The 26,791-nt window shown below is 40.3% G+C and overlaps 5 protein-coding genes and 1 non-coding gene across 9 annotated transcripts; 3 read left to right on the forward strand and 3 right to left on the reverse strand.

The window, feature by feature from the left end:
• LOC131331022 (tubby-like F-box protein 5) lies at positions 1-3,906 on the forward strand. Of its 3 annotated transcripts, none has more exons than XM_058364826.1 (5): positions 1-703; positions 1,651-2,046; positions 2,213-2,300; positions 2,742-2,874; positions 2,957-3,906. In XM_058364826.1, the coding sequence occupies exons 2-5, from the start codon at positions 1,684-1,686 to the stop codon at positions 3,624-3,626; spliced, it is 1,254 nt and encodes a 417-aa protein (XP_058220809.1). In that variant the 5' UTR covers positions 1-703; positions 1,651-1,683; the 3' UTR covers positions 3,627-3,906. The 3 variants fall into 3 exon arrangements, with proteins under 3 accessions (XP_058220809.1, XP_058220807.1, XP_058220808.1); XM_058364824.1 differs by having other exon boundaries at positions 17-703; positions 1,606-2,046; XM_058364825.1 differs by having other exon boundaries at positions 17-703; positions 1,610-2,046.
• A 119-nt stretch (positions 3,907-4,025) lies between these two features.
• On the reverse strand, positions 4,026-6,008 carry LOC131331021 (uncharacterized). The gene has a single exon (XM_058364823.1). The coding sequence runs from the start codon at positions 6,006-6,008 to the stop codon at positions 4,149-4,151; it is 1,860 nt and encodes a 619-aa protein (XP_058220806.1). The 3' UTR covers positions 4,026-4,148.
• A 1,364-nt stretch (positions 6,009-7,372) lies between these two features.
• LOC131331024 (CBS domain-containing protein CBSX3, mitochondrial-like) lies at positions 7,373-8,736 on the forward strand. Of its 2 annotated transcripts, none has more exons than XM_058364827.1 (5): positions 7,373-7,618; positions 7,888-7,969; positions 8,122-8,198; positions 8,287-8,347; positions 8,474-8,736. In XM_058364827.1, the coding sequence occupies exons 1-5, from the start codon at positions 7,373-7,375 to the stop codon at positions 8,614-8,616; spliced, it is 609 nt and encodes a 202-aa protein (XP_058220810.1). In that variant the 3' UTR covers positions 8,617-8,736. The 2 variants fall into 2 exon arrangements, with proteins under 2 accessions (XP_058220810.1, XP_058220811.1); XM_058364828.1 differs by having other exon boundaries at positions 8,125-8,198.
• A 598-nt stretch (positions 8,737-9,334) lies between these two features.
• On the reverse strand, positions 9,335-13,042 carry LOC131331020 (pentatricopeptide repeat-containing protein At2g18940, chloroplastic). The gene is made up of 2 exons (XM_058364822.1): positions 11,494-13,042; positions 9,335-10,794 (listed from the first exon to the last, which is right to left on the reverse strand). Exons 1-2 carry the CDS (start codon positions 12,625-12,627, stop codon positions 9,712-9,714), a joined length of 2,217 nt encoding a protein of 738 aa, XP_058220805.1. The 5' UTR covers positions 12,628-13,042; the 3' UTR covers positions 9,335-9,711.
• Positions 13,043-23,881: 10,839 nt separating this feature from the next.
• LOC131331025 (protein RADIALIS-like 4) lies at positions 23,882-25,636 on the forward strand. The gene is made up of 2 exons (XM_058364830.1): positions 23,882-24,330; positions 25,382-25,636. Exon 1 carries the CDS (start codon positions 24,031-24,033, stop codon positions 24,319-24,321), a length of 291 nt encoding a protein of 96 aa, XP_058220813.1. The 5' UTR covers positions 23,882-24,030; the 3' UTR covers positions 24,322-24,330; positions 25,382-25,636.
• An 874-nt stretch (positions 25,637-26,510) lies between these two features.
• TRNAA-AGC (transfer RNA alanine (anticodon AGC)) lies at positions 26,511-26,583 on the reverse strand. Its single transcript has one exon. It is a non-coding gene; the product is annotated as a tRNA-Ala (tRNA).
• Positions 26,584-26,791: the final 208 nt, after the last annotated feature.

Consider the following 26,791-nt stretch of genomic DNA (forward strand, 5'->3'; position numbering starts at 1 on the left):
TCTATGCATTTACGAGAAACCTCAGGGAAGAAAGTGCAATTTCCCCAATAAACTTTTTGAAAAGATGAGAGGAGCAGTGGGTTGGGATCCGAAAAAAAGCTTGTGGTCGAGGCCTCGTTCGTTGCCACAGGTGGCGGCCACTACGACGACAGCGACGAAGAAATGAGAGGCGGTGGCGCTAGCAGCACCGCCGGCGGTCCTCCGTAGCCATAGTTTTTCGGAATAAACAAAACATCATAGAGAGAGAGAGAGAGAGAGAGAGAGAGAGAGAGAGCGCGCATATGGTCTGCATTTTCTAGGTTTTCGCCCCTGATTTTTATCTGATCTGGGAAAAAAAGGGGTCCTTTTGTTTCGTCCGAGACATCGGAAAAAGGTTGCGAAAAAGAAAACAAAAAAAACCAAAAACAAATTGAACGGGATTCGTTTATTCCGATTATTATTCTGAAAATTGATTTCTTCGGAGTGCTTCGGCCACCGGATCCCCCCGCATTTCGGTCCTAGAGAGAGAAAGAGAGAGTGAGAGAGAGTGGAGAGAGAGAGAGAGTGCTTTTTTGTTTCTGTTCTGTTGTTCGGAGACATTGCAACGTGCTTGTTTTTGTTTCCACTATCCCGCATTGGATCTGAAATAGTACTTGAATCTGAAATAGTACTCGAAGATTTCAGGGGGAAAATTCGTTGATTTTTTTCCTGGCGATCTCATCAGGTACATGAATCTATCGCTGTTGTGTCCTTCATTTGATTTGATTGGAGTGTGTTATTTGTCTCACACGTGTTCAATAGGTCATTTTTCGGTTGTATTAGATGCTGGGTTGTAATTTTTATTATGGATGAATTTCTTACTTGAAAAAAATTACGGGTACATGAATCTCGCTGTGTTTTGATTTTTGTTTTGAATTGCGTTTGGTTCTAGAGAAAATTGAGATGAACTACGAGAAAAGAAATACTGGAGATTTTATCTACGGATATTTCTGCACATTGTTTCTGGGCGAATTTCACAGTTTTGATTAGTCGAAACCTCTGCACCTGAGATCCTTTGTACCGAGAAATTGATGTACCTCTGCATTGAGATGATGTTTTGGGTCGTTAGATTGTGTTAGTTCTTTTATGTAATAAAATTTTCATACCCGAAAATGCACCGGTACTGAGGCACAGAGGATTTGATTCCGAAACTCTGTTACTGGAGTCAGGTTTCTCCTTGTTATTTTTTCCTAATTCTTTTTACCCAATTTATGAGATTCGACCTGAAATCGAAGGATATACCTTGATTATGTCTCATCTAGTCAACAAGTTTGGTAATGAGCATAATGTTTCGATGGAGAAAAGGAATATAATATAACACCGTTCACACAACGTTCAAGTCCTTTCATTGCTATTTATGTTCTTCTGTTGTTTAGAATCAAAAATTATTAGCCAGAATGTTTAGGTTTTGAGGTTAACCTTTTCGTTAATAATTGCGCAAGACTTCATCGATCAGACATTCATTTTCTTGTCACTTCTTTGTAGTGAAATTCTTGGAGATAAAGCCTTTATTTCTCCAGTAGTCACTTTAAAGTGAATGTGTGTTCATGTTTTTCTATAATTACTAATTAGGTGTCAAACCTATAGGTAGAGTGTGGATTTGATACAAATTGTGTTTTTCGACATTTTCAGTAGGAAAACATCAAGGGGAGAACAATTTGTTTTATGAAAATGGCGTTTAAGGGTGTATTTTGCAAGTTTAGAGAAATGAAAGATGATTCTAAAAATAAGTCAAGGAGGCGTGCCGATAGGAAATGTATGCATGGCCGTGGAAGATCACATATAGCCCCCGAAAGTTCTCCATCTCTGTCTGCATCGTTGGTTCAGGAGAGCCGTTGGGCGAATTTGCCACCTGAGTTGCTTCTTGACATAATCCAGCGGCTAGAAGCTAGCCAGACCTTGTGGCCCGCCCGGAGGGATGTGGTTGCTTGTGGTGCAGTTTGCAGGTTGTGGAGGGAGACCGTGAAAGAGGTCGTGAGAACTCCTGAGCAATGTGGGTTGCTTACTTTCCCCATCTCAGTAAAGCAGGTTGACCCTCAAAATCCCTTTCCAGTTTCCCCCTTCCCTAACCCCGTCCTTCTCCTTGTTTTTGTTTTTTGTTTTTTTATACTTAATTTTTTGTTCGTCTGCTTTCTGCATACTGAATCGATGTTTTTTTTTTTTGCATCTGGATTACTTGTACTTTTGAATACAGCCAGGACCAAGAGATTCTCCAATCCAATGCTTTATAAAAAGGGAAAGGGAAACATCAATGTATCTTTTGTATCTTGGCTTGACTCCTGGTAAATAATCTGATGCTCTATCTTTCTTTCTTTTTCCTATCACTCAACTTTTCTTGTTAGCTTCTGGGGGTTGAATAAACATCGTGATGTGTTTGAAACTGGGAACTACATATGTTATTTGACTGTGACTGTCTAATCTTGATAGATAATCTCATGGTAACATAACTTCATTTGTAATCTTTTTTTTTTGTTATTATCCTTTAAATCTTGCTTTCGATGTGTCTATACTACCATTAGAAGTTTCTGGTTGCATCATGTGCGATCCCTTTTCAATTTGGTTTTGAGAACTTCTGATACCTGGTTCAAATTAGCTGCAGGATGAATAATGCTGGAATTTTTTTTTCTCTGCAATAATCTACCTAAATTTCCTTGTCAAAACTTTGTACCATTAGAAGGCTCACATAAGGTGCCTCCTGCGGATGATTTTGTTTTTACTTGCAGCACTGTCCGGGGATTTCAGCAAACTGTTGCTGGCAGCAAGAAAGATTAGAAGGACAACAAGCACAAATTTTGTAATATCCTTGGGAGCTGAGGATTTCTCTAAAACTAGTGATACATATATTGGGAAATTGAGGTTGCTTTTAAGATCCATATCATTTTCTTTGCATCATTTAATTCATTTTTTCAAGTAATTAATGGTGTAACATCTTGAACAGGTCAAATTTACTTGGGACCAAGTTCAGTATTTATGACTGCCAGCCTCCATGTGACCATGCAATCCAATCTAAGGGTCGATCACTTCGAAATTGCTATTCAACACAACAATTATCATCTAGAGTACCAACTGGTAATCACAATGTGGCTACAATATCTTATGAGCTCAATCTTCTTCGTACCAGAGGGCCAAGGAGAATGTTTTGCGCTATGCAGTCAATCCCCATCACTGCAATTCAAGAAGGGGGAACTGCTCCAACTCCGTCAACCTTTCGCAGTTGCGTTGATGAGCGATGCTCTCTTTTCTCTGCAAAAGGGAAAGAAGTCTTAAAATTTGGCTCCAGTAGTCCTTCCGAGCCACTTGAATCAGTCCATGATGCAAGAGACCCACTGATGTTGAAAAACAAAGCTCCTAGATGGCATGAACAGTTGCAGTGTTGGTGCCTTAATTTCAAAGGACGTGTCACAGTGGCTTCTGTGAAGAATTTTCAGCTGGTGGCAGCTGTTGAACCATGCCACGATGTTCCAGCTGCAGAACAAGAGAAAGTAATATTGCAGTTTGGAAAGATAGGGAAAGACATTTTTACCATGGATTACTGCTATCCTCTCTCCGCCTTCCAAGCTTTTGCAATCTGTTTAAGCAGCTTTGACACCAAACCGGCATGCGAATAATCATAGTGCAAATCCTATGGTGGCCTTGCTCGTGCTTTGGTTCTGTAGAAGATGGTTGTATATATTGTCTTCAAAGGAAGTTCCTTGGTGTTGTTTCTTTTCCATCAGTACCTTTGTTAGTGTTGGCATTTGTTTATGTAATGGCAGTGAGCTGCGTAATGAGTTTCAATGTAAAATCATGTAATCTGCCAAATGGCAGTTTTGCATCTGTTCTCTGGAGATAGTAACTGAAACACTTTTTGGAGTTTTTGTATTTCTAGTTTTGCCGGAATTCAGATAATCTCCTAGCTGCAAAGAGATTCACACTAGTCTTATATGTGAATCCTTATGTATTGAAAAGGTTGACATTCAATGCAAACTGTAACAAGTACCAAAGTATTTGCGACAGTAAGATACTACTAGACTATAATGTGGATGATGTAGCATCCTTATTATGAATTTATTATAAACATTGTTCCACAATATGTACACAAACACTTACATCCGGCGATTAAAATGCAATTATTAATGCAATCTAATTGGTTAGAGGACATCTGTCTCATTATCTTTGCTCTTCCCCTTGCAGGCGTATCGGCAACCATGACGCCTTGGCTTTTCAGGGTTATTTGGGTCCGAGTCGCTTGGTTCCAAGAAAAGTCCTCTCAGGCATCTTCTTCTAACTGTGGGCTCATAAGTGAGCTTGTGCGCAGTTGTAACAATGACTCCAGCATTACGAGTCTCAGGGGACTCCATACTTCTATTGCTATTTGGCTTGAAAGGTTCTGTCAGGTCGTGGGTAAGAGCCAGTTGTACGCCAGGATCCCTTTCTTTAATTGAACAGTTAAACATAATGGAGTTGTTGATACCCTGCACATTGCTGTTTATGTATGCCTTTGATTCCTCGTCTTCTCCAGTTTTTGAATCTTGTGACCTCCTTCCCTCGGAGATCATCTCTTCATCAGTGCTGCTTTCGTCTGGGTTGATCTTATAGCCTCGGTGGATGTGGACTGTCTCTTCTCTTTTCGCCGACTCTGAACCTAGTTGCATTGATGCTCCTCTGTTTTCACCAGCTAGGGTTACAACAACAGCTGGCCTCTCACCCAATGGAAGCTTTTGTTGATGTGTAGCCATCCCATGAAGGAACTTGGAAATGTCGTCCCTAATCTCTTTCTGCAGTGGGGCTTTTTCCCCGTTTGATATGTTGGGCTCATGGCAAGATTCACTCACTGTGGCTTTGTCCCTCAAATTTAAAATCACAGTTTGGTCCTCTTTTCCATGGGAGCTGGAGTTTGATGGTGTCTCCTTTTTGCCGATAATCTCTTCTTTCTCCAGCTGCTTTTGTTGGGTTGCTACTTCTGATCGCGATGCTGCACTGAGAATCTCAGTGACACCAGTGATCTTCTCTTTGCTTCCGTCTTTCTGCAGTATTTCCTTTCCTTCTATATCTTGTCCTGGATGTCCATCTGATTCTGGAAGGGACTTAGTTTCAGAACTCACACTAGAAGAATCTGATTTCTGGGTGAGGACAGGGAGATCCTCAGCTGTTGTGGATGTTTGTGGTGGTTCTGTTACACGCACTGATGCTTCCGAATGTTCTGCTGGCATTTCGTTGGGCTGAAAGGTCATTTGGCTCTGTGTTTGGTTCTGAACATTTAGAACATTCTCAGATGCTGTTTCTGCCTTCGGCTGCAGCTCTTGTGATTGTGGTTCAGACCTAGCTGGCTTTGGTTCTTGTTCAGACACAGATGAGATGGGCTCAGTGGAAGGTGGAAAGGGTAATGGGCGAGTCATGGGTTGTAAATTTTCTGATGGAAGAGGGGGCTGGGTGACTGCTTCTCCTGGTGATGATTGTGCTTTAGTGGCTGTGAGAGATGGAGAAGGTGGTGGCAGTGAAGATGTTTGGACTGAAGGCTGAGAGGCCAAGTTGGGTGGTGGGGATTGAGTTTGTGGGTCCGCTTGTGATGGTTGTTGAGTCTCAGCCTGGAGTTGAGGGGGTGCACGAGACGGTGAAGGAGGTTGAGCGGCAGATTGGGATTCTGCTGCCTCACGGGATGGTGACGTGTCTTGCGATGCATCTTGGGGTTGGGCTGATGCACGAGATGGTGGTGACACTGGTTTAGGAGTCACTCTGGATCGAGTGCGTTCAGTTGATGGTGGAGATGCATCTTGGGGTTGGGCTGATTCACGAGATGGTGGTGACACTGGTTTAGGAGTCACTCTGGATCGAGTGCGTTCAGTTGATGGTGGAGATGGTTGAGCCTCAGGTGATGTTTGACCTGGTGGAGAAGGAGGGGCTAGTGGCGGAGCCACCCCTGGACGCCTAGTTGGTCTTTCAGCCGATGTTGGTTTTGATTGTAGCCAGGTGGGGAGCCGAAAGCGTGAGCTCCGCCTTTTTTCTGCCATAGGGGATACAGACAGGTTAAACTGGTGAAAGAAATGGATGAAGTAGATTTAATGGGCAGAGGGGTGATCATATGGAAGATTTTGACCAAAGGCAAGCGTTTATATATTTTTGTTTGTTTTTTTGATACCTTGGATTGCAATCGGGAGTTTACTCATGTTTTCTCCTTCAATTCACTGATTGCTTTTTATCTAAAACTTGTTAGGCAAAGCTTCTTTCCCTCTTGGGAACGAAACTTTTGTTAAGGGATTGCTTTTGATTCTCCAGATTCTCCTTCACTGATTGCTTTGGGATTCCTCGGCTAATGGGTTTCCATTTTCCTTTTTCTTTTCTGATAATGGGTGTCCGAATTTGCAGATTAGGCTGCGTATGCAATAGAAATTTCTCCATCAGTCCAACAAGATTACTTATCTCCTTTATGGGATTATGCACCTCTTAATTATTAGTGTGAATCAAACGGGTCTTTAAATCATTTGGTTTGATTTGATATTGTTTGATCGGGTACAAAACAACTGATATTGTCGATCTGGCACCGGTATGGAATCAGTGAGTAGTTTTGGTTAAAAGGCATACCAAGCTGCTTGTGCTTGCCTGACCGTGCAGCTTAATTGTATTGCAATTTACATTAGCACGTGAAACATGATACAGTAGTTTGTAAATTTCGACCATTGGATTTTTTGGTTGAACTCGAATTTGAACCTTTGAACACTGTTTCAAGTATGGAGAAATCTCTTTCGAAATCCAAGGATAGTTCATGCTCTAGTTCTACATTTCAACTCATACGGAGTAATATATTTTTCGCAGGAAAGAAGAGAACAATTTTTGATGCATGGGTTATGCATGTATTTTTAGTTTATTGCACTTTATTTCGTTCTCTTCCTAATCCAATAATACATAAAGGCTACAACTTTTTACTACCTTTTTTCCGTTACTTTTCGTTGCTCTCTTTCTAATCAAACGGCCAATTCTTTTACGTCCCATGAAACCTTCAACACATCCAATAAGATACCATAGCGATCTGTGAAAGCTTCTTTTCCAAATCTATGCCTACCCAGAGAAGCAAACTATACCCCCATAGAAAGACCAAAACTACACAAGAAAAGAACATCACAAAACACATTTCAACAAGTAAGCAATAGAGGCAAGATATTCTTCCAGGTCTCATTTCAATTGCCACCCCAATGGCAACTACATATCTTCAGCTTCAGGGAAGCTTCCATTCAGCTCAATCTCAACCTATCTAACCTGGTTACAAAAGGTATTGTCAAGTACTAATTCATCGCTCTCTGTTTTCCGTAACTTTTCCAAATCGCAACTTTTCAATTAAACTTTACCCCCTCGAATCCATGCCATTACCAGGGTCAAAATGCAACGACTTGTTCAGGCAGTACGATCTTGCCAAGAAATTCTGCAGCAATCGCTTGGGAGGGACACGGATGGTATGAAGAATGTCTTCAACCGTTGTAGACGTGTTGCCTCCTCTCCAGCTTCACGGGAAAAGGGCTTAGAAAACACAACGGTTGCAGAAGTATTGATGACAAAGGGAGAAGAAAAAGTGGGATCTTGGCTATGGTGTCGCACTGATGACACTATCCACGATGCTGTAAAACAAGTATGTTCCTACAACATGAACACATGAGACTGTAGGAACGAATTTACTGAACTTCAATTCAAGGGTAAATCATTTTTGAACTTTTTAAGTAACAACATTGCCTGTTGTAACATTACCTGTTCATTCGAATTTACAAATAAACGGGGAATATTGTCAATTCAAGTGAATAAAAGACAAGAAAAACAGAGTACCTGTGGCTTAAAAAGTGTGCGAAAGTCAATTGACTCAATTTAACCCCATCGTTCAAAATGGCCATGACAAAACTGCAGATGGCCCAAAATAATGTTGGATCCTTAGTCGTTCTGAAGCCAGGAGAGCAACAACAAATTGCAGGAATCATCACAGAAAGAGGTAATTTCTCACCCAAAGAACGAGGGAAACATACAAACACAACATCCAAGCAATAGAAGTATCCTACTCTCTAAACCTTTTTTCAAATGCTAATAATTACGATTGAAGGCTTGAAGCTAATGTGATAATTGTTGATGAAATGAATGAAATAGCAGACTACCTGAGGAAGGTAATTGCACAGGATAGACCTTCTAAATACACAAGAGTTGCAGAAATCATGACTGATCAGGTAATTTCTGCCACCCTAAGACATCTATTTTATTAAGGAAAAACACTAGAATCTTTGGCCTTACTTCACATCCTCTGATACTAAACAGAACAAGTTGATAACGGTGACATCCGATACAAACATTCTTCATGCAATGCATCTCATGACAGGTAAATTGCCTTCTTGATTTTTTATCTCAAAAACAAATAACCATGAAACAAAAGTCATGACCTTTATTCAATTCCATGGAAGCAAGTTTATGGCAGGGGAATAAGAACAATTCTTCATGTTCACAGAGAATCACATACGGCATGTTCCAGTAGTCGATGGAAAGATTGTTGGAATGATATCTATCGTAGATGTTGTCCGGGCAGTGGTAGAGCAGCAAAGTGGGGAAGTGAAGAGACTAAATGAGTTCATCAAGGGAGAATACTACTAAAATGTGAAGACTCCATCAGACATCATCTTGTATACACAAAATCCCCCATGGATGTATATCTTATTAGAAGACTCGACTTCGTTTCTCTGCACACGGCTGTTATTGCAAATGCTGGTTAATTAATGCCTCCAAAGCTTAAAGTTTCAACACTGGAGAATTATGAAAGCAAATTCCAATAACGGAAACTGCAGAAACAGTGCAAAATATGAAATTGGAGTGCACACTCATCTACTTCTACAAAATGAAACAAAAGCAAATCCAATCACATGGAATTTCCCTTCTTGTGTTGGAAAATAAAACTACTAGCCAGGTATAGCTCATCGAATCTGATCTGTAATACGGGCAGCCTAGATTTCAACCACCAAAAGACCGTTAGTGTACGAAATCCCACACCACTGATTATATTAACCAATGTTCTAAAACTCGCTAGGCGCTAGTCAGGCAGAAAAGGGGCGCCTAGCGCCTTGGCGGGGACTAGGCGCCCGACTAGTCGGCTATCTAATCTAGGCGTCAGACCACCGCCTAGCGCCTAGGCGGGGACTAATCGGCCTAGGCGGCCGCCTTTTAGAACACTGATATTAACCATCAAAGCCTTAACAAACTACTCATTAGAAGGAGATAAAAAGTCAAAACATTAATGACAATGAAGCAAATGAATGACGACATTTTAAACGCCAAGATGGTTAAGAAGTAAATAGAACGTGCATTCATCAACAACCTTGGGTTTCAAATTTTGGATTCATATTTGAAGAAAAAAAAAGAACACATTCTGCAAGCCAAGGTTACCTCTACTGAAAAGAAGACTACCTTGCATATTTGGCAGGTTCAAACTAAGCAACATACCACTCTCCGTTCACACGAGGCCTTCAATACATGGTGACTTCCAGAATTGGAATTACATGTTTACAGGCACAAAAACCCTGCCGACAGTTACTGCATACGTAGGCTTCGATAATAATGTGACAATGAGCTCAATTCACTCCCTTGTAGTTTTAGGTTCATTCCCCTGCCATTCTGTGTTCGGAAGTGCATTCCTCAATGGACTGAAAAGACTACCTCACTTCCTTATTTCTTGATAGATAACAAATAAAAAGACTACCTCATTATTGGTCTCTTGCGGCCAAAGTTATGGGATAAATCAGGCTTGTACTTAATTGACTCCATTGCCATCAATGCCACCCTAAGTGGTTCTGAAACTACAAACCCTTGGGCCTCCATCAGGCCACGTATCCTTGTAGCATCCTGGGCAAACCCACCCTCTATAAGACTCTTAATAATCCTCTCAAAATCCTGTGCTCCCAACTGCTCCTTCTTGGCCTCCACAACACCCAAGGCCTGAAGTGCCTTTTTCTCAGCTCCAGCCTTTAAGTACATATCACAAAGGCTTACATGGACCTTAAGGGGAGGAGACTCCCCTACCTCATCAATTTTGCCCAAAAAGTGCTCAGCTTCATCAACCAGTTGCAGTTTACCCAACCAATCCACTAGAACACTGTAAGTAGAAACCCCAGGCTCAAACCCATCTTTCTCCATTTCCAGCAGGAGATTCAGTGCCTCGTCCAATAAATTATTCTTCCTGTAAGCTGCAATCATACTAGCAACACACCTATCATCAGGCCTGAGTCCAACTTTAATAATGTAGTCGAAATTGCTTCTTGCCTGATCCGGGTCGCCAAATTGCCCAAATGCCTCCACAAGCAACGTACAAGACTCCAAAGTAGGTTGGAACCCTGCAAATTGCATCGTCGTGGCAATTCGTTGGGCCCCACCAAAGTCGCCCCGCTGGGCAAACGAACGGAGCAAGGCCATGTAAATCTCCTTCGTGGGTTTCATGTCCCTTGCCTCCATCTCTCTCATCAGGGACTCACCCAACTTGGGTTCACCAGAATTTACGTATGCCATGATCATAGAGTTGTATATCCTCATGTCTGGTTGAAAGCCTACACTCCTTAGGTTTTCAAATGCCTCTTTTGCCTTTTCAAGGTTACCTGCCTTGCTGTACGTGTGGACCAATATGGTGAATGTAAGAATGTCGGGTAGGATGCCATTTTCATTCATCTTCTTCAGAATCCTCTCCGCGTCATCTAAACGGTTCTCTTGAGCATGGGCTTCAATAAGCTTTGAATAGTCACGAATGTTGGTTTGAAAAGACTCTTCTCCTAGAACAAGTTCTGCAACCTAGATATATATCATTTGAAACCCATCATGCTAAGATAGAACTCAAAAAACAAGTACTTGAACTCTTCACGAGAATTCAGGTTTAAATAGCATATGATGCCTATGGTTGCACAGCCACTGCATGCAAGATCGTATGAATGACAACCTTATGCAAAAGGAAGACTATACGTAAAAACTAACAAACAAAAAAGAAAAAGAAAGGACATGCCAAAAATAAACCAATGCAAAAAGTTAATTTCTTGAGTTTGGTGAGGCAATGCAATCAAGTCTGCCATCATGGAGAAGAAAAGGAAAACTTGAATTCACATGGCATGAAAAAATTACAGTTAAATTCAATTTCTGGACAAGCGGATGATACCTATACTACAAGTTAGCCTAGGTATCGTCATATAGAACAAGCATAACAGCAAATTTGGAATGAACAACTGACAGTTCCTTCACCGTACGGGAAACAAAAAAACTATACCAAATTTTACTCAAAAACTTTGCGTGAGGATGCCACAAGCATCAGTGTATATGCTTGCAAAAACACAACCTGATTAAAAAGAAATTTGATTTCATATTTTTGCCTGTGTAACTTGTATGATATGACTTTCAAGTAAGTACAACTAACATACAAGTGAGCACTTGTCAAGGTATAAATCAGAACCATATGTCGCTTGGCTACCAGATAAAGGTGCGAATAGAATAAGAACAAACCTTAAAATATAACCGGCTGTTTTTATCTTTCAATCTATCAAGCAAAGTAATCCAATCGATCCGGTTAGGCTGTAGAAGCTCTACCCATTCAGCCAAAACTGGAGAAGGGTTATCTTCTTCTTTCAATGACAGGATTCTTTCAGTAACAAGTTTACATTTCCCAGAAACTGGTTTAGGCTCCTGAGGCCAAAAAATGTCCCCAGTCTCATGAATCTTATCAGCCACTTCAGCCCATTTTGGGTCAGAGAGATCAAGACCATAAATTTTGTATTTTATCTTCCCATGTCTCTTGGGGAGAGAAATAACCTTAGATTTCTCTTTGTCCATGACAAAATCGTTCCCAACAGCCTCTTCACTCACGACTTCGGATTTGATATAAGTTGTTTCATCCTCCTCTTTTTCCGCCTGAGCTTCTTCCTCACGGAGACACTCCAAACTCTGGTAAAACTCACTCTCCTCCATCTTCTCGCGAGCCCATTTGAACCGCAACTCCCTCAACATTTCCCCACGAATACCCACCTCACCTGCAAATCTATACATTTTCTTCACCTCTTCGGATTGAAGAAACACTTTCATTTTCTCCTTTTTCATCGCCTTCTGCATATCATCCAGCACTTCACTGCTAACCTCCCACACAGTTTTCCACAGATCCTCGCTGAAATCATTTGATGGGGTGGCCACCGCTGCGTCAAGCATCTGCTCAAGCCCACCTTTCTCCATTTCCGACACAACCTTCCCAACAATAATCAAAAGCATGCCCTCAATCGTATTCTTGTCACAGTCAAGGTACACTTCGGATAGCTTACGTCGCATTATCCACACGAATCGGGACAGAAACTCGGTCATGTCCCCATCCTCCTCAGATTCTTCCATATCAATCTCAGGATCACTACCCAAGTCACCCAGTTTTGATTCTTGGCTAGAATGGATGCATCTAATGAATGGCGAATTTGGTTTTTCAAATTTAGGGTTTTGGGAGGGAGTAGGGTTTTGATTGGGTGGTGAATAGATGAAAAGGGGGGAAGTAACAGTCGATAAGTTTTTGTAAATACAAGGGTTTGGAGATTTAACTCTACCATTGAATCTTGAAATGTAGCTGATTGTCTGTCTGGAAAACAAGTGCTTAAGATTCATGGCTGGGACAGGGCAGTAGATGAATTTAGGAACAGAATTAGGGTTTATGGCTACGAAACCTTGACTAAAAACCTAACCTAGAACTGTTGTATCTCCCTCGAACGAGACAGAAGCTAGAAGAGAAGGATAAAACAGAATACTTCTGGGGCAAGATTAAAGATTATCAATTACTCCGTAAATACGAAAATACATGAACTATAACTAACACATCAACGGTAAATTCTACAACAAACGGCCATTCATGTGGTACGCAAACGGAGAGAGAGAGAGAGAGAGAGAGAGAGAGAGAGAGAGAGAGAGAGAGATTGAACTGTGTTTGCAATCAGACAGTAGGCGGCCTCAGTAAAGGAACAAATTTCTCTTCCATCTCCAAGTATCAACCCTAGCTCAATATTATTTTCTGTATTAGGCCCAGTTCCGAGAAAGTGCTTATTTTTTTAATAAGATAATTTCAAATTTAAAAATTATATGCTTACATAAATAATTTTTTTATCAATTTGAATAATGTTTGATAGATTAATCTTTAATACGGTAAAAAAAATTAAAAAATTATTTTTTATTTATATTATTTTTAAGTTTAAAAATATAAAATAAATACTTATTTTTTAAAAATGTATTCTGCAACAGGACATAAGTTATTCCACTTTTCTATTTTTGGACCAAGGGAAAAAATATTAAAAAAATAACAATTTCTGTTCGTTGGTTTGGTAATTAAAATAGTGCTTTTAGAGCGGTCCTTCTATGTGTATACCATTTGCACACTGCATTATATAGGATTTATCTCGGAATTCACATGAATAATCACAGCCGCATATTTTTGGACAAAGAGGGAAAAAATGATTAAAAAATGGTAATTTTTTGTTTGGTTTTGTAATTAAAATAACACTTAGAGCAGTCCTTCTATGGGTATACCATTTGCACACTGCGTTGTGTGGGACCCATCTCAAAGTTCAAACAAATAATCGGAACCGCTTAACTTATTTAAAATATTATTTTAAGAATTCTCGTAAAAAATTAGCTTAGTCGAATATAAGTAAAAACTTAATCAATTCTATGCTCAATTTCCTATCGTAAAATTAGCGAAGATCTCATCAAGCTCTTACAGATTGAAACAAGTAAGAGCATCCGCAATGGGAATAATCAAAATCGATAATCAAAATGTGCCACGTCAGCATTTGATTATCCATTTAGTTCATAACAAACTTGATCTCCACATTGGTTGTTTTTGTATCCCTATAAAAAAAAAACCCCCACAATACGCAATGCATCTATATACAATTGCAAACGAGTTCCAATCACGCACCCGACCACACCAAATTATTGGTCTCGATGAGACGATTCTAATGTGAGGTGTTTTTTAATTTTTTAGTTTTGAATTTGGTTATTGGGTTTGGTTATTGAGTTTTGGTTATTGGTAAAAGTTGTTAAGTTTGGTTATTCAAATGTCAAAATTTAATGAGTTGCTAAAAGGTTGCTAAGTTTGGTTATTACAATATGAGCACTTTTTTGAACAAACATTGCTAACTTTAGCAACCTTTTAGTTTTGATTATTACATTGTGGATGCTCTAAGGACTAACATGGATTTATCATCAAACATTATGAGCAGCATTTATTGCATACCACGTGCATTTGAACGAAATAAAAGCGTTTTTCAAAAATATCTCAAACTATTAAAATTTTTAAAAATAAAAATTGAGAACAAGAACGTAAAGCGAGAACCGAGTCGAAGGTTAAGAAAAGTGCGGAATTGGACTTTCAAGAGAAGTAGTAGTAGGCTTTCAAAGCAGGCCACCTAACATTCAACAAGATTGTCAAGCCCACACAATCTCTTTCATACTCTATGAGTCCTTGACCCGAACAAACCAGACCAAATCGCAGCCCGTGTTTCAAGAGAAGTTTTTGGACGGCTCGGATGCACGCTCGGGTACCACATGGAGTATATCCTATTTACACCCAAAAAATTCTCGTGTTTCAAACATATTGGACCAACTCTTTTACACATTATATGGCCTCGCTTAATTACGCGATTCTTCCGATTAATCAATTGCCTCAAAACACATCATATCGGTCATCTCTTATCGCTTAAAAACTATTCCTATCAAAAAATATGTGAGCTAAAAAGTGAATGTCCCAACCGTAGAATTTATCACCGGGTAAGCGTGCGAAAATATCTTATGGTACTAACGTCGGTTTGGTATAATACACTGATACTTTTTTCATGTGCGAACAGAAATTGAAGATCAAAAAACTGGATTGGTAAACATGTATCTTATGTCACCAGTTCTGTGTGTTCTATGTCCCTACACTTTAATTCGACACAAAATCGATAAGCTCCTTCTAGTTCTGTTTTTTTTTTTTTTTTTGTGTTGCTTTTCCCTTCTCACACATCTGCAAGAGTATTGAGGAGAATAGAGAACCGAAAAATAGCAGTTCGCAAGGATTGGACTCAAACATTGGCATGCTGAGTGCGTCTCATCCACTAGAAGAGTGGTCAAGAATCTACTAATTATTTGACCTCCGTGGGTATCATCGAAAGAGAAAAAATTTCCTTAATGATCACGTGAAAAGAAAAAACAAAGCTTATGCTTCTCGTCCCACTAGGAGGATAGAGAACCGAAAAATTGCAATTCTCAACGATTGGACTCAAACATTGGCATGCTGAGTGTGTCTCATCCACTAGAAGAGTGGTCTAGAATATTTGACCTCCATGGGTATCATCGAAAGAGAAAATTTTTCCTTAATGGTCACAAGAAAAGAAAAAACAAAGCTTATGCTTCTCGTCCCACTGGTAGGATGGAGAACCGAAAAATTGCAGTTCTCAACGATTGGACTCAAACATTGGCATGCTGAGTGCGTCTCGTCCACTAGAAGAGTGGTCTAGAATCTACCAATTATTTGACCTCCGCGGGTATCATCGAAAGAGAAAAAATTTCCTTAATGGTCACAAGAAAAGAAAAAACTAAGCTTATGCTTCTTGTCCACTAGGTGGATAGGGAACCGAAAAATTGCAGTTCGCAAACGATTGGACTCAAACATCGGCATTCTGAGTGCGTCTCGTCCACTAGGAAAGTGTTCTAGAATCTACCAATTATTTGACCTCTGCGGGTATAATCGAGAAAGGAAAATTTTCCTTAATGGACACAAGAAAAGGAAAAGAAAAGAATTATGCTTCTGACTCCCAAAAGATGAACCATATCTAATCTCTTGGAATAAAATCACAAATCACAGCATATGTTTTACCTCAGCAATTGCAAAGATTTAGCAATCCCCATTGGTGGTGAGAAGAACCCTCCTCATGCATCTATCTATCTCCTTGTGATCTTTTTGAAAATTCCATAAGGGAAAAAAAAGATCCTTTTTACTCCTTTTTCCTCTGATTGTCTTTTTGCCCAACTCTGTGTTCCCTTTGAATAAAGGTTCCCCTCCAGTGTGGATGAGTGGACCATGTATTGCTTGGTGGACTCCAGCCACTGAGACCTCAGCCAGCTTACAAGCTTAGTTGTATTGTACTTCAAAATAGTAAGCCATTTTGTAGTGCACTACAGGGCCTAGAGCTGTTGAAATTTCAGGCCTTGGAGTTGTTTTTGTAACAGAAATTTTATGACGCCAAAAAATACTGAGGGAGTGAGACACATGATATAGAATAAAGAACTGAACGCGATGGAATCAAACTTATAGTAATATAGTCGTATCCATTTTACATGCACATGTTGTACTTGTACAGGTGATCCGGGAATGTAACTTAAAAGGTCATTCACGTATGTAGTATCATTTACGTACGTATGTATGTATCTCAAGGGTCGTGCATGAACCCTCTTTGTTAGTACATGGCTAGGTGCATGTTGGTTGTGCCTACATATACCTCATGAGTGTGGAGAAGTACATTAAAATAAGGCTTCAAAACCGATTTTCTTTCCTCATATCTGAGTGTTGCTTCTCAGTTGTTATTGTTGTTGTAAGTCTTGTTTTCTTCAATGGCCATGGGACATATTGCCTAGTTTCTCTATCTACATTATTCACGAAAGTATCTTCTCGCAAGTTCCGATGTTGGTATGACGTGGGCCGCACCCAGAACGAATCTGATCCGTATGTTTTACTCTTTGATACGACCCATTCTACTTAAAATTTCTCGATAAGCAGATGTTGTTCTGTTAATACAAGCTATATGAAAACACCCCACGATGCGAAAAGCCTATTCAGATCAGCAATTCCAATCATATGGAAGGACCACCCAGCCACATAACACCCTTCTCTGAAGGTGAAAAAAAGGGGTGAAACCCATTGACATCAACTTTCCCTGAGACAGACCTGGGATGATAAGGATTCTAGATATAAAAGCAATGGTGTACTTTTTATACGGATTCCCAGTGCATTGGCTTGAATATCACCCATGAGAACCCCAACGGGGCTTGGCCAAGTGGGAATGAGAAAAGAAATAAGTGTCCGTCCTCCATAAGATCGCATGTTCGAATCCCACAGAGGACAAAAATTCCAAACCTTGGGGCGACTAAAGGGTTTGGGTTCACTTGTTCATTAACTTTAGGACCCCGGAATTAGTCGAGGTGGACCCGAACGTCCAGTTATCAAAGAAAAATATCACCCATGATAAGTGACCATTGCCCACCACCTGCATGTGGGCAGTATCTCAAAGCAAAGGACCAGGCAAGTTGCCTAACCTGATCTCTCCTTTAGGGAAGGAACACAAACAACTTGACTGACAATGACCAATTAAAATGATACGAGCATCGGCTTTGTACTATGACTAACAATGACCAAGTAAAATGATACGAGCATCGGCTTTTTACTAAGAAGGCCACTGTGTTTCAAGATTTCGAATGACGAAGACATTGGGTTCCACGATGAGGAGATAGAAATTCAAAGCACGAAATTCGGACCTTTCCGGTCAGCATAGGTAAACTAATGGAATCATATGGCAAATCATCACAGGAATTTAATCAACTTTGCTGCAGTACGTACGTCCCACGCCGAAGTGCTAGGATGGTTCCTTTTGTCCCCGAGGCAGGTTTTCTTACCCACACCTAGAAGAACTTCATTCCAAGTAAAATTAGAACAAAATATGCAGAGCAGAAGGGATACATTAATCTAAGGGCACTAGTAGCTTGACAATTTCATTAGCAGCAATCGAAAACTATTCCAGTATTGTTTTTGTTGTTTAGGAAGGAAAAAGTGTATAGGGTTTTTTTAATGAACCCTTACACATATAACTTTATTTATATTACTCTGTTACACATACATAAGATAGACAATGTGGGACAAACCAACTCTCTCTAATAAACACTTCTAACACTCCTCTCAAGCTGGAGAATAGATATCACAAAATCCCAACTTATTACATAAAAATTTTAAACAAGGTTTAAACAGTGATTTGGTAAAAACATTTGCTATCTGAACTCCTGTGGACACAAAAGGCATAGCCAATACATCACCTTCAACCTTCTCTCGAATGATATGACAATCTACCTCAATATGTTTGGTTCTCTCATGAAACACAGGGTTTGAAGTGATATGTATTGCTGCCTGATTGTCACAATACATAGGAATAGGTAACTGTACCCGAAATCCCAGCTCCCAAGAAAGGATCTCAGTCAAACAACCTCATATGTAGTATAAGCCATGGCACAATACTCTACTTCTGCACTAGAACTTGCAACAACAGTTTGTTTCTTACTTTTCTAGATAACTAAATTGCCAGCAATAAAAGTACAGTAGCCAATTGTTGAACGTCTGTCAGAAGGTGACTCTCTTCAATCTGCATCAGTAAATGCCTCAACACGCAAATGACCATTGGAATGGTAAAATAAGTCACGTCCAGGATAAGCCTTAAGATACTTCACAATGTGAATACAAGCTTCCCAATGTGAAAGACAAGGAGCAGACATAAACTGACTCACCATAATAATAGCAAACGAGTTATCAGAACGTGTATTGGTAAGATAATTTAACTTACCAACCAAGCGACGATATTGGTATGGATAAGGAAATTCCTCCCCCTGATTAACGCAAAGTTTGACATTAGGATCCATCGAAGTCTCCACAGGTTTGGCTCCCAACAAACCTGTCTCCTCTAGAACATCCAATACATATTTCCTCTAGGACAAACTAATCATATCCTTGGACCTTACTACCTTAATACCCAAGAAATATCGTAGCTTACCCAAGTCTTCAGTGTGAAACTGACTATGTAAGAACTGTTTTAACTCACCACTCCCTTTCTGATCTTTCCAGTAATAATAATGTCATCTACATAGACAATGAGCAATACTTTCCTTCGAGCCGACATAAGGGAAGATCTGATTGACATCGACACATACCAAACCTCAGAATAGCCTCACTAAACTTGTTAAACCACGCTTGAGGAGATTGCGTAAGTCCATAAAGTGTCTTATGAATACAACATACCTTATGATGCTCTCCTTGAGCAACAAACTCAAGTAGTTGCTCCATATAGACTTCCTCCTGGAGATCACCATGGAGAAACACATTTTTTACATCAAGCTAAAATAACGGTCAACCAAGATTGGCGGCAAGAGAAATAAGAATCCGCAAAAAGCCAAACTTGGCAACAGGAGAGAATATTTCGGAATAATCAACATGCACCATAAGTTTAGGTGTAGCCTTTAACAACCAGGCAAGCTTTGTGACGCTCAATAGTACCATCAGGAAGATACTTGACAGTATAGACCTAATGACAACTAACAATAAATTTTTCAGCAGGAAGAGTAACCAACTCCCATGTGCCATTAGTATAAAGAGCAGACATTTCATCCGCCATAGCTGTCCGCCGCTCAGACTGAGATAATACCTCCTGAACAGTTTTAGGAACAAAAACGGAGGAAGATAGTGCCATAGTGCTCTTCATAGTGCCATCTGGAAGATACTTGATAGTATAGACCCAACGATAGCCAACAGTAGATTTTCCAATAGGAAGAATAACCAACTCCCATGTGCCATTAGTATGAAGAACAGGCATTTCATCCGCCATAGCTGTCCACCACTCAGATCGAGATAATGCCTCCTGAATAGTTTTAGAAAAAAAAAATAGAAGAAATAGTAATAGTGAAAGCACGAAGGGATGTAAAGAGATGAGTATAAAAGATAAACTGAGAAATAGGATGAGTAGTGCTCGAGATATTAGAAAAAACATATTTTATTGGTGGACTACGATTCTCACGAGTCGGATATCGAGAAGCATGTGGATTCGGCGATGGGGGAGAAGATGGAGGTGTGGGCATAGAGAGTTCGGCAGACTGGAATGGTTCTGTAGGCTGAGGTGGTGCCTGAGGTGGGGTTTGTGCTAGATGAGGAGGCGGTGCTAATGCTGGAAAACGATGAACATATACCTGCAAAGGTTGGGGTGGAACAGTGCCAGTAGGAACAACCATAGGTAACACAGACTCGAGTGTAAGAATATCGTTTGTAGTAACAGGGTCCGAGTAATATGGCAACGACTCATTGAACATGACATTAGCACTGATAAAGTGACAACGTAAAGTATGAGAGTAACATCGATATCCTTTTTGGGTGTGTGAGTATCCCAAAAAGATACACCTAAAAGACCGGGGATCAAGTTTACTCCGATCAAGATCAAGAGCATGAACATAACAGGTACACCCAAAAATTCGAGGGGGTAAAGGGTGGAGAGGCTAACCGAGAAACAAAACCGTATGAGGAACCTAACCACCTAAGATCGTAGAGGACATATGGTTGATTAGGTAACATGCAGTGAGTACGACGTCACTCCAATATGACTTATGAACCTACATTTGAAATAATAAGGCACGCATAACCTCAAACAAGTGTCGAATCTTATGCTCAGCAACTCCATTTTGTTGTGGAGTCCGAGAGCACTACGATTGATGAATAATGCCATGATCAGCGAAAAATTGAGAAAGTAGATGGTGAAAATATTCACGGGTATTATCGGAACGAAATATCTTAGCACAAGTATCAAATTGATTTTTGACTTCCATGTAAAATATTTTAAAAACATATTTCAATTCAGACCGCTCTTTCATTAGATATATGTGATATGAGAAAAGTCATCCACAAAAATAACATAATACTAAAAACTAGAAACATTGGGCATATGAATAGGCCTCCAAATGTCTGAATGAACTAACTGAAAAGGATGTGACGTACAACGCTCAACCCTAGGTAAAAAAAATGACTCTGCAGTATTTACTAAACTCACAGACCTCACAAACCAACTTATTAATGGAACGACAGGAGGGCACAAGGTGCTTCAAACTCTGAAGAGAGGGATGATCAAGATAACAGTGTTGTTGGTATGGAGACTGATGTCTGAAGAGTTACAGGTTGAGGAACAATCAAGTAATATAGGCCACCTCGCTCAATGCCTGCACCAATCTTCCTCCCCATCTTGAGATTCTGAAAAACACAGCCATGAGGAAAAAATGTGATGGAACAATTTAAAGATTTTGTAAGGCAACTCACAGACATAAAATTAAACGGGAAACGAGGAACATGTAATTCAGATGACAAAGCAAGAGAGTAAGTGACATAAACTGAACCAAAATCAGTAACAGCAGTGATAGAGCCATCAGCCAAGGTAACATGAGATGTTCTACCAACCGGTTGTCGATCAAAGAAAGCAGATGTATTAGTCATATGATCTGTGGCTCCTGAGTCAATAACCCAAAAAGAGGAAGAAAAGGAGGCAACACAAGCAACGGATGAACCGGTCTAAGCGAGCGTATCAGTAGAGGATCCTGTCGCAGCCTGAAATGAAAAAAAATGCTAGTACTCCTCAGGTGAAATAGCCATACTATTGGCAGAGGATTGAATAAACTGTCCAGTATCCTGAGAGATAGCAGCCTGATAAGCTTGGGGAAAGCCGTGAAGGTTATAATAGAACTCCATCGTATGATTTGTTTCCCAATAATGAGTACAAAATTTGGAATCACGGCCGAGACCGCGGCCACCTCCCCCTGATATGCAACCCCCATGATTATCAAAACCAGAGTCACGACCACCAAAGCCACAACCAAAATTACAACCTCCAGATTCACAACCACGACCTCCAAATCCAGAATCACGGCCGCCAAAGCCACGACCAATTACCTCATAATCGCGGCCACGACTACTAAACCCAGAATCATGGCCGCGACCACGACTATGGCTGACAGAGAAAACAGAGATGTCAGAAATAGAGGACGACAAAGCAGAACGGTCAAAAGTCGGTGCAGAAATAGACGATAACTGCCTGAGATGATTGAATACCTCGCTGAGGGGAGGTAAGTCACGATTCCCCAAAATCTGATTACCCATAAGGCCAAAAGTGGATGATGCACCGGATAAAAAACGAGTAACCCTCATGCGCTCACACTGGCGCCGTATAACTTAAATATCAGCAGAAAGTGGCTCACAAATATCCAATTCATTACAAATGAGCCGAAACTTAGCATAATAATCCTCAAAAGAATCATCACCCTAAGATATATTAAAGAAAGACATATGAAGATCATATATGTGGCGGAGATTGTCGACACCTGAATACAACTCTTTTGCTTGTGTCCACACCTTTCTAGTTGTATCACATAACATTAGTGTACTAGCAATTTGTTCTGTCATACTATTCCATAACTCTGAACGAATACAAGCATCAACGGGTTTTCAGGCCCCATATGTGGGTGCATCAGCAGCAGAGGGCTTGCCGGTCAAATAGGAGTCTTTGGACTGTCCCATATAATATAGCTCAACAGCTTTAGCCCAAAGAACATAATTGCCCTCATTTAATGATGTGGAGGTAATAGCATCCCTCTTGCGAGATTGAGAGCCACTAAAAAGACTACCATTACCAATAGAACCAGAACCAAAAGTAGTACCAACAACTATAGAGATAGGCCCCAAGTAGTATCAGCATCGATTTTCTCGTCATACATTTTCCCAAACACATAAGGAGCAGAAACACAATAATCACCAACTAATCGACACCGACCAACGACGAGCAAACAGTAACGACCACCAAAAAACAATTATCAACGACCAATTACCAACCACCAACATCATCAACATAGACCCAACAGGAACCTCATATACAACCGCAAGAAAGGCATGAGATCGATAAACAAACAACCATCACAATAAGAAACAGAGAAGTGTCTATATGGAGATAGAACAAACTCAGATCATAGCGAAAGGAGAACAATCAAGATTGACGAAGATTGACCACTGATGGTGGTCGACAAGCACTGTAGTAGAGTCGCCGGAGGGAAATAAGTTACAGCACTAGGATATCGGACTAAAAGGATCACCGACGAGGGTCATCGGTGGATGGTTGTGGCCGACGAGGGTCTTCGGTGAGTCGCCGTGAGGTTTCGAAGGATTTCGGAGGCTGGGTTAGGGTTTCAAAGGCTGGATTAGGGTTTGGAGGGTGTAGCAGCGGCGGCTGGTGTAAATGAGGCTGTCGGCTAGAGTAGATGAAGCGGCTGGTTAAGGTGAGATGGTGTCAGCTATAGTAGATGAGGATTTCAGTAAGTTAGGGTTTCGGCAGTAGAGGGTAGCAGCTATGGTGGTGGAGGGCGGCAGTTACGGTGGTGGAAAATAACACTCTGATACCATGTTGTTTAGGAAGGAATAAGTGTATAAGGTTTTTTTTAATGAACCCTTACACATATAACTTTATTTATATTACACTGGAGAGTTACACTTGCACATACATAAGACAGACAACGTGGGACAAACCCACTCCTTCTAATAAACATTTCTTACAGTTTTCATCACCATATCATTTCGCATATGGTAATTCGGTTCCTACTGTGAGGATAATGAACATTATTTTTTTCCTCGAAGTTACTGGAATTCAACGGTGACAGAATATCATCGCGAAAAAATTATTCTCGGGATAGGGATTCACAGTTTTGGCGCATCTATATCTCGATGGCTAATAGGCTTGGAATTGAGGGATCTAATCCCCACCATCTTGGTGAATTCCCTACGAAAAGCCACTAGCTAATGATATTATTTAAAAGACCAGAAAATGAATTCTGAAGAGGAATTCAGGAACATCTTGTCCTTTGATACTCTTGTTTGATTCTCTTACCGTATCTTCTCCTTCTTAGCCTTGTTTCATGTTGTGGCCTCTGCTCAAACGAATCAAATCTCGTTTTCTTTTACGTTCCCTAACCTAAAGACGAATAAATAAATAAATTAACCGCGCGCCAACTTGCTCCTCTGTCACCACCTTTTCCTCCTGTATATAAGGAGCTGGCATGGCAATCTCTTACTCATACCATCCCCTTGACTTCAGTCTTCTACTCTTTGTAGCTTGACTGAGGAACACACTGCTCTTTTCTTTTGAAGCTTCTTCCCACTGAACTCCTCTGAATTCGATCTCAATTTCCGGTCACTATATAATAGAAATGGCATCGAGTTCTATCACGTCTTCGCGTAGTTCTAACTCGTCCTGGACAGCCAAGCAAAACAAGCAGTTCGAAGATGCTTTAGCCTATTTTGACAAGGAAACCCCAGACCGCTGGCAGAACATAGCCAGGGCTGTGGGTGGGAAATCGGCGGAGGAAGTGAAGAGGCATTACGAGATCCTTGTGAAGGACATCATGCAAATAGAATCTGACAAAGTACCTCTTCCCAGTTACCCCAGTTACAGGGCCGGTGGGGGCAACAGTAGAGCCATTTACAATGGACAGAGGTAGTGTTGAGAGGTAATTCTCTTCACCCATCACTCAACAAAGTAAAGTTATTATCGTTGCGTTGCAGCTAGAGTTTATTCCCTCTTGGAAATCTTCTTACTTGCTTCTCCAATCGAAACAGCTACACAAAAAATGAGCATCTCTCTTGCACTGCTATAGACAATGCCCTGATGTATTCCACAAAGAAATCAGACTCTGTAGATTACAAAATGTGTACAGAGTCCACCATCACAATCTAATACTTACCTTGTAAAAACTTCCACCTTTCGTAGTATATTTATGTACTAGAATTTTCAAGTTGAGGGTCATAAGTGGAGTGTTTTCGCCTACCGAGTGGAGTTCAAACCTCACTAATTGCAACTAACAAACACTGACTTTTGACGGAAAAAAAAGATAGTTGAGGGTCAGCACTAACTACAGGTCACTCATGAAGCCCCTCCTACGTGAGAAAAGGTGAGCTTTAGCAATATATTTTATAAAAGTCAAACACATCCATTCAACATACCAAAAGCATTCCACATGAAATCTCATCCTACATGTTTTGAATCACATGTTCATGGTATGTTAGAGCATCTTCAAACATGGCTTCCAATAAGGAGATATCTTTTTTTTCTTTTTTTGAAAGACTTACGTGGCAAATTGACATCGACAAAACCCTTCCTCTCCTACCATAGTGTCAAATTTGTATATTTTTGTTGTCATACGATCACTTATCAAAATTGAAAGAGATTTGGCATCTCCTTTTCTTACCTCCAAAAATGGCGGTGTTGAAGCCATGCCAAATCCACATGTGGGATTTGGCTCCTCATTTGACAACTGGCTTGGAGCATTCTTCCACTTAGAATTCGACTGTTGCTTGTGCCACCGAGGATTTGACAGCTCTGGTTGGAGCTGCTCTTACCCCGTGATTGTTGTCTAGATAATGATCACCTATAGGCATATCGGATTCTTCATTAAAACTCCGAATTCCTATTTAGTATTGTGATCAGTCACAATCTTCTATGAAAATGCATGAGGTTTCTTGCAGAACTAACGAGCACTTTTGTCTCCCTGCTCCGTTCAGGCTAACAAAGAATCTGAAGCTCCAATGAAGTTCAAGTCGCAGCTATAGTATACAATCGATGGATTTTATAACAAGAGCAAATGCATAGATACGTAAAGAGCATTGCTTGGAAGTACGCGGTTATTGTGTTTCCTATTTGTCCTGTCTTTTCCCGGTGTTTGGTATGTCAATGTAATTGTTGCAATAAAACCAGTGTGTAACTGTTTTATGTCCTTTTAACCCGTCCCTATTGTAATGGATTTCTCTTCTTCGCGACGATATTTGTAGTACTCCTAATTTGTGGTTTTAATTATGTCCCTTGGGTGGCTCCATGTACTTGTGCACGCACAGTAATCGAATAACGAAAGAGTAGAAATCAAAGTACACGAAGAATTCTTGCAAAGTTTGAAGAAAATGAAGAGCAGAATGGGAGACTGAACTTGCTCTAGCAAAACCCCAATCCCATTAGGCATAAACAGCATAATCAGAGTGTAAAGTTAACGAGTGCTAGTCGATTTACATGAAATCTGGCTACAGAAATATAACACAGAGAATATTAGAAGTTGTACCTAGGAAGAACTGGAATATTCTCAAATCTGAATTTAAAGTAAACAGACGACGAATAACAACGAAAAGAGAGACATAACATGAAATTATCGAGATCATGTCGGGTGATCAACTGACCTGATTTTACCATTCGTAAATTCAGAGTGCATACAGGGGAAGCAATGCGCCGTAATCGCAGTATCTTTTACGAATACAAAGCCAGCAGATGAGAAAATTGGATATGATCTAAGATCCAAATGTCGAGATTAACATGACGGGTTTAAAAAAACCATCGATTCCATAATTGGGTCGAATCACGTTTGCGCCTAGCGACCAAACAAACACTTCAGAAGAAGAGCCAAAATGACAACTGTAGTTAAATTCGTCATATTTTTGGTTTCCAGTTCTTGCAATAGGTAATGAAGTACTAATATTGAAGTCTGATCAGCGAAATGAAATCAACGTAAGTGGGAAGTGGTGTAAGATTGTTCCTATTACCGAATATCACCGAGAGACGAAAAGTCTGGAATTGTTAGACATTCGCACAAAATCTTTGCGAATCATCAAAATCTGATGGTTCAAAACTTCAAATTTGGTGTAGGTTTGGAGATGCGGGGTATCGATCCCCGTACCTCTCGCATGCTAAGCGAGCGCTCTACCATCTGAGCTACATCCCCATTCGACATGTTGATGTCCCATAGTAGCTATAAAAATATACGTCGGAGGAGAAAACACTTTGGTCAATTTTGTCACGTAAATTGCTATTGCCAAGCTCTTTTCAAGCTACCCTGCATGGTTCCTAAAATTTCGAGTATAGAAGTCTCGTCTCCCTGTTTGGAACCTAAGGAAAAGAAAATAAAGGAACGGAAAATCATAAGATTTCCT

The sequence above is a fragment of the Rhododendron vialii genome, chromosome 6a (assembly GCF_030253575.1).
Source record: "Rhododendron vialii isolate Sample 1 chromosome 6a, ASM3025357v1".
Classification (NCBI taxonomy): Eukaryota; Viridiplantae; Streptophyta; class Magnoliopsida; order Ericales; family Ericaceae; genus Rhododendron; species Rhododendron vialii.

What these genes read in the sequence shown, in the direction of transcription:
- LOC131331022 (XM_058364826.1), top strand. Translation starts at nt 1,684, where the DNA reads ATGAAAATGGCGTTTAAGGGTGTATTTTGCAAGTTTAGAGAAATGAAA. An exon ending in GTATCTTGGCTTGACTCCTG is followed by an intron (nt 2,301 to 2,741) that starts GTAAATAATCTG and finishes TTTTACTTGCAG; the next exon opens with CACTGTCCGGGGATTTCAGC. An exon ending in ACATATATTGGGAAATTGAG is followed by an intron (nt 2,875 to 2,956) that starts GTTGCTTTTAAG and finishes CATCTTGAACAG; the next exon opens with GTCAAATTTACTTGGGACCA.
- LOC131331021 (XM_058364823.1), bottom strand. Translation starts at nt 6,008, where the DNA reads ATGGCAGAAAAAAGGCGGAGCTCACGCTTTCGGCTCCCCACCTGGCTA.
- LOC131331024 (XM_058364827.1), top strand. Translation starts at nt 7,373, where the DNA reads ATGCAACGACTTGTTCAGGCAGTACGATCTTGCCAAGAAATTCTGCAG. An exon ending in AGGAATCATCACAGAAAGAG is followed by an intron (nt 7,970 to 8,121) that starts GTAATTTCTCAC and finishes TGAATGAAATAG; the next exon opens with CAGACTACCTGAGGAAGGTA. An exon ending in CAGAAATCATGACTGATCAG is followed by an intron (nt 8,199 to 8,286) that starts GTAATTTCTGCC and finishes GATACTAAACAG; the next exon opens with AACAAGTTGATAACGGTGAC.
- LOC131331020 (XM_058364822.1), bottom strand. Translation starts at nt 12,627, where the DNA reads ATGAATCTTAAGCACTTGTTTTCCAGACAGACAATCAGCTACATTTCA. An exon ending in ACAGCCGGTTATATTTTAAG is followed by an intron (nt 10,795 to 11,493) that starts GTTTGTTCTTAT and finishes ATATATATCTAG; the next exon opens with GTTGCAGAACTTGTTCTAGG.
- LOC131331025 (XM_058364830.1), top strand. Translation starts at nt 24,031, where the DNA reads ATGGCATCGAGTTCTATCACGTCTTCGCGTAGTTCTAACTCGTCCTGG.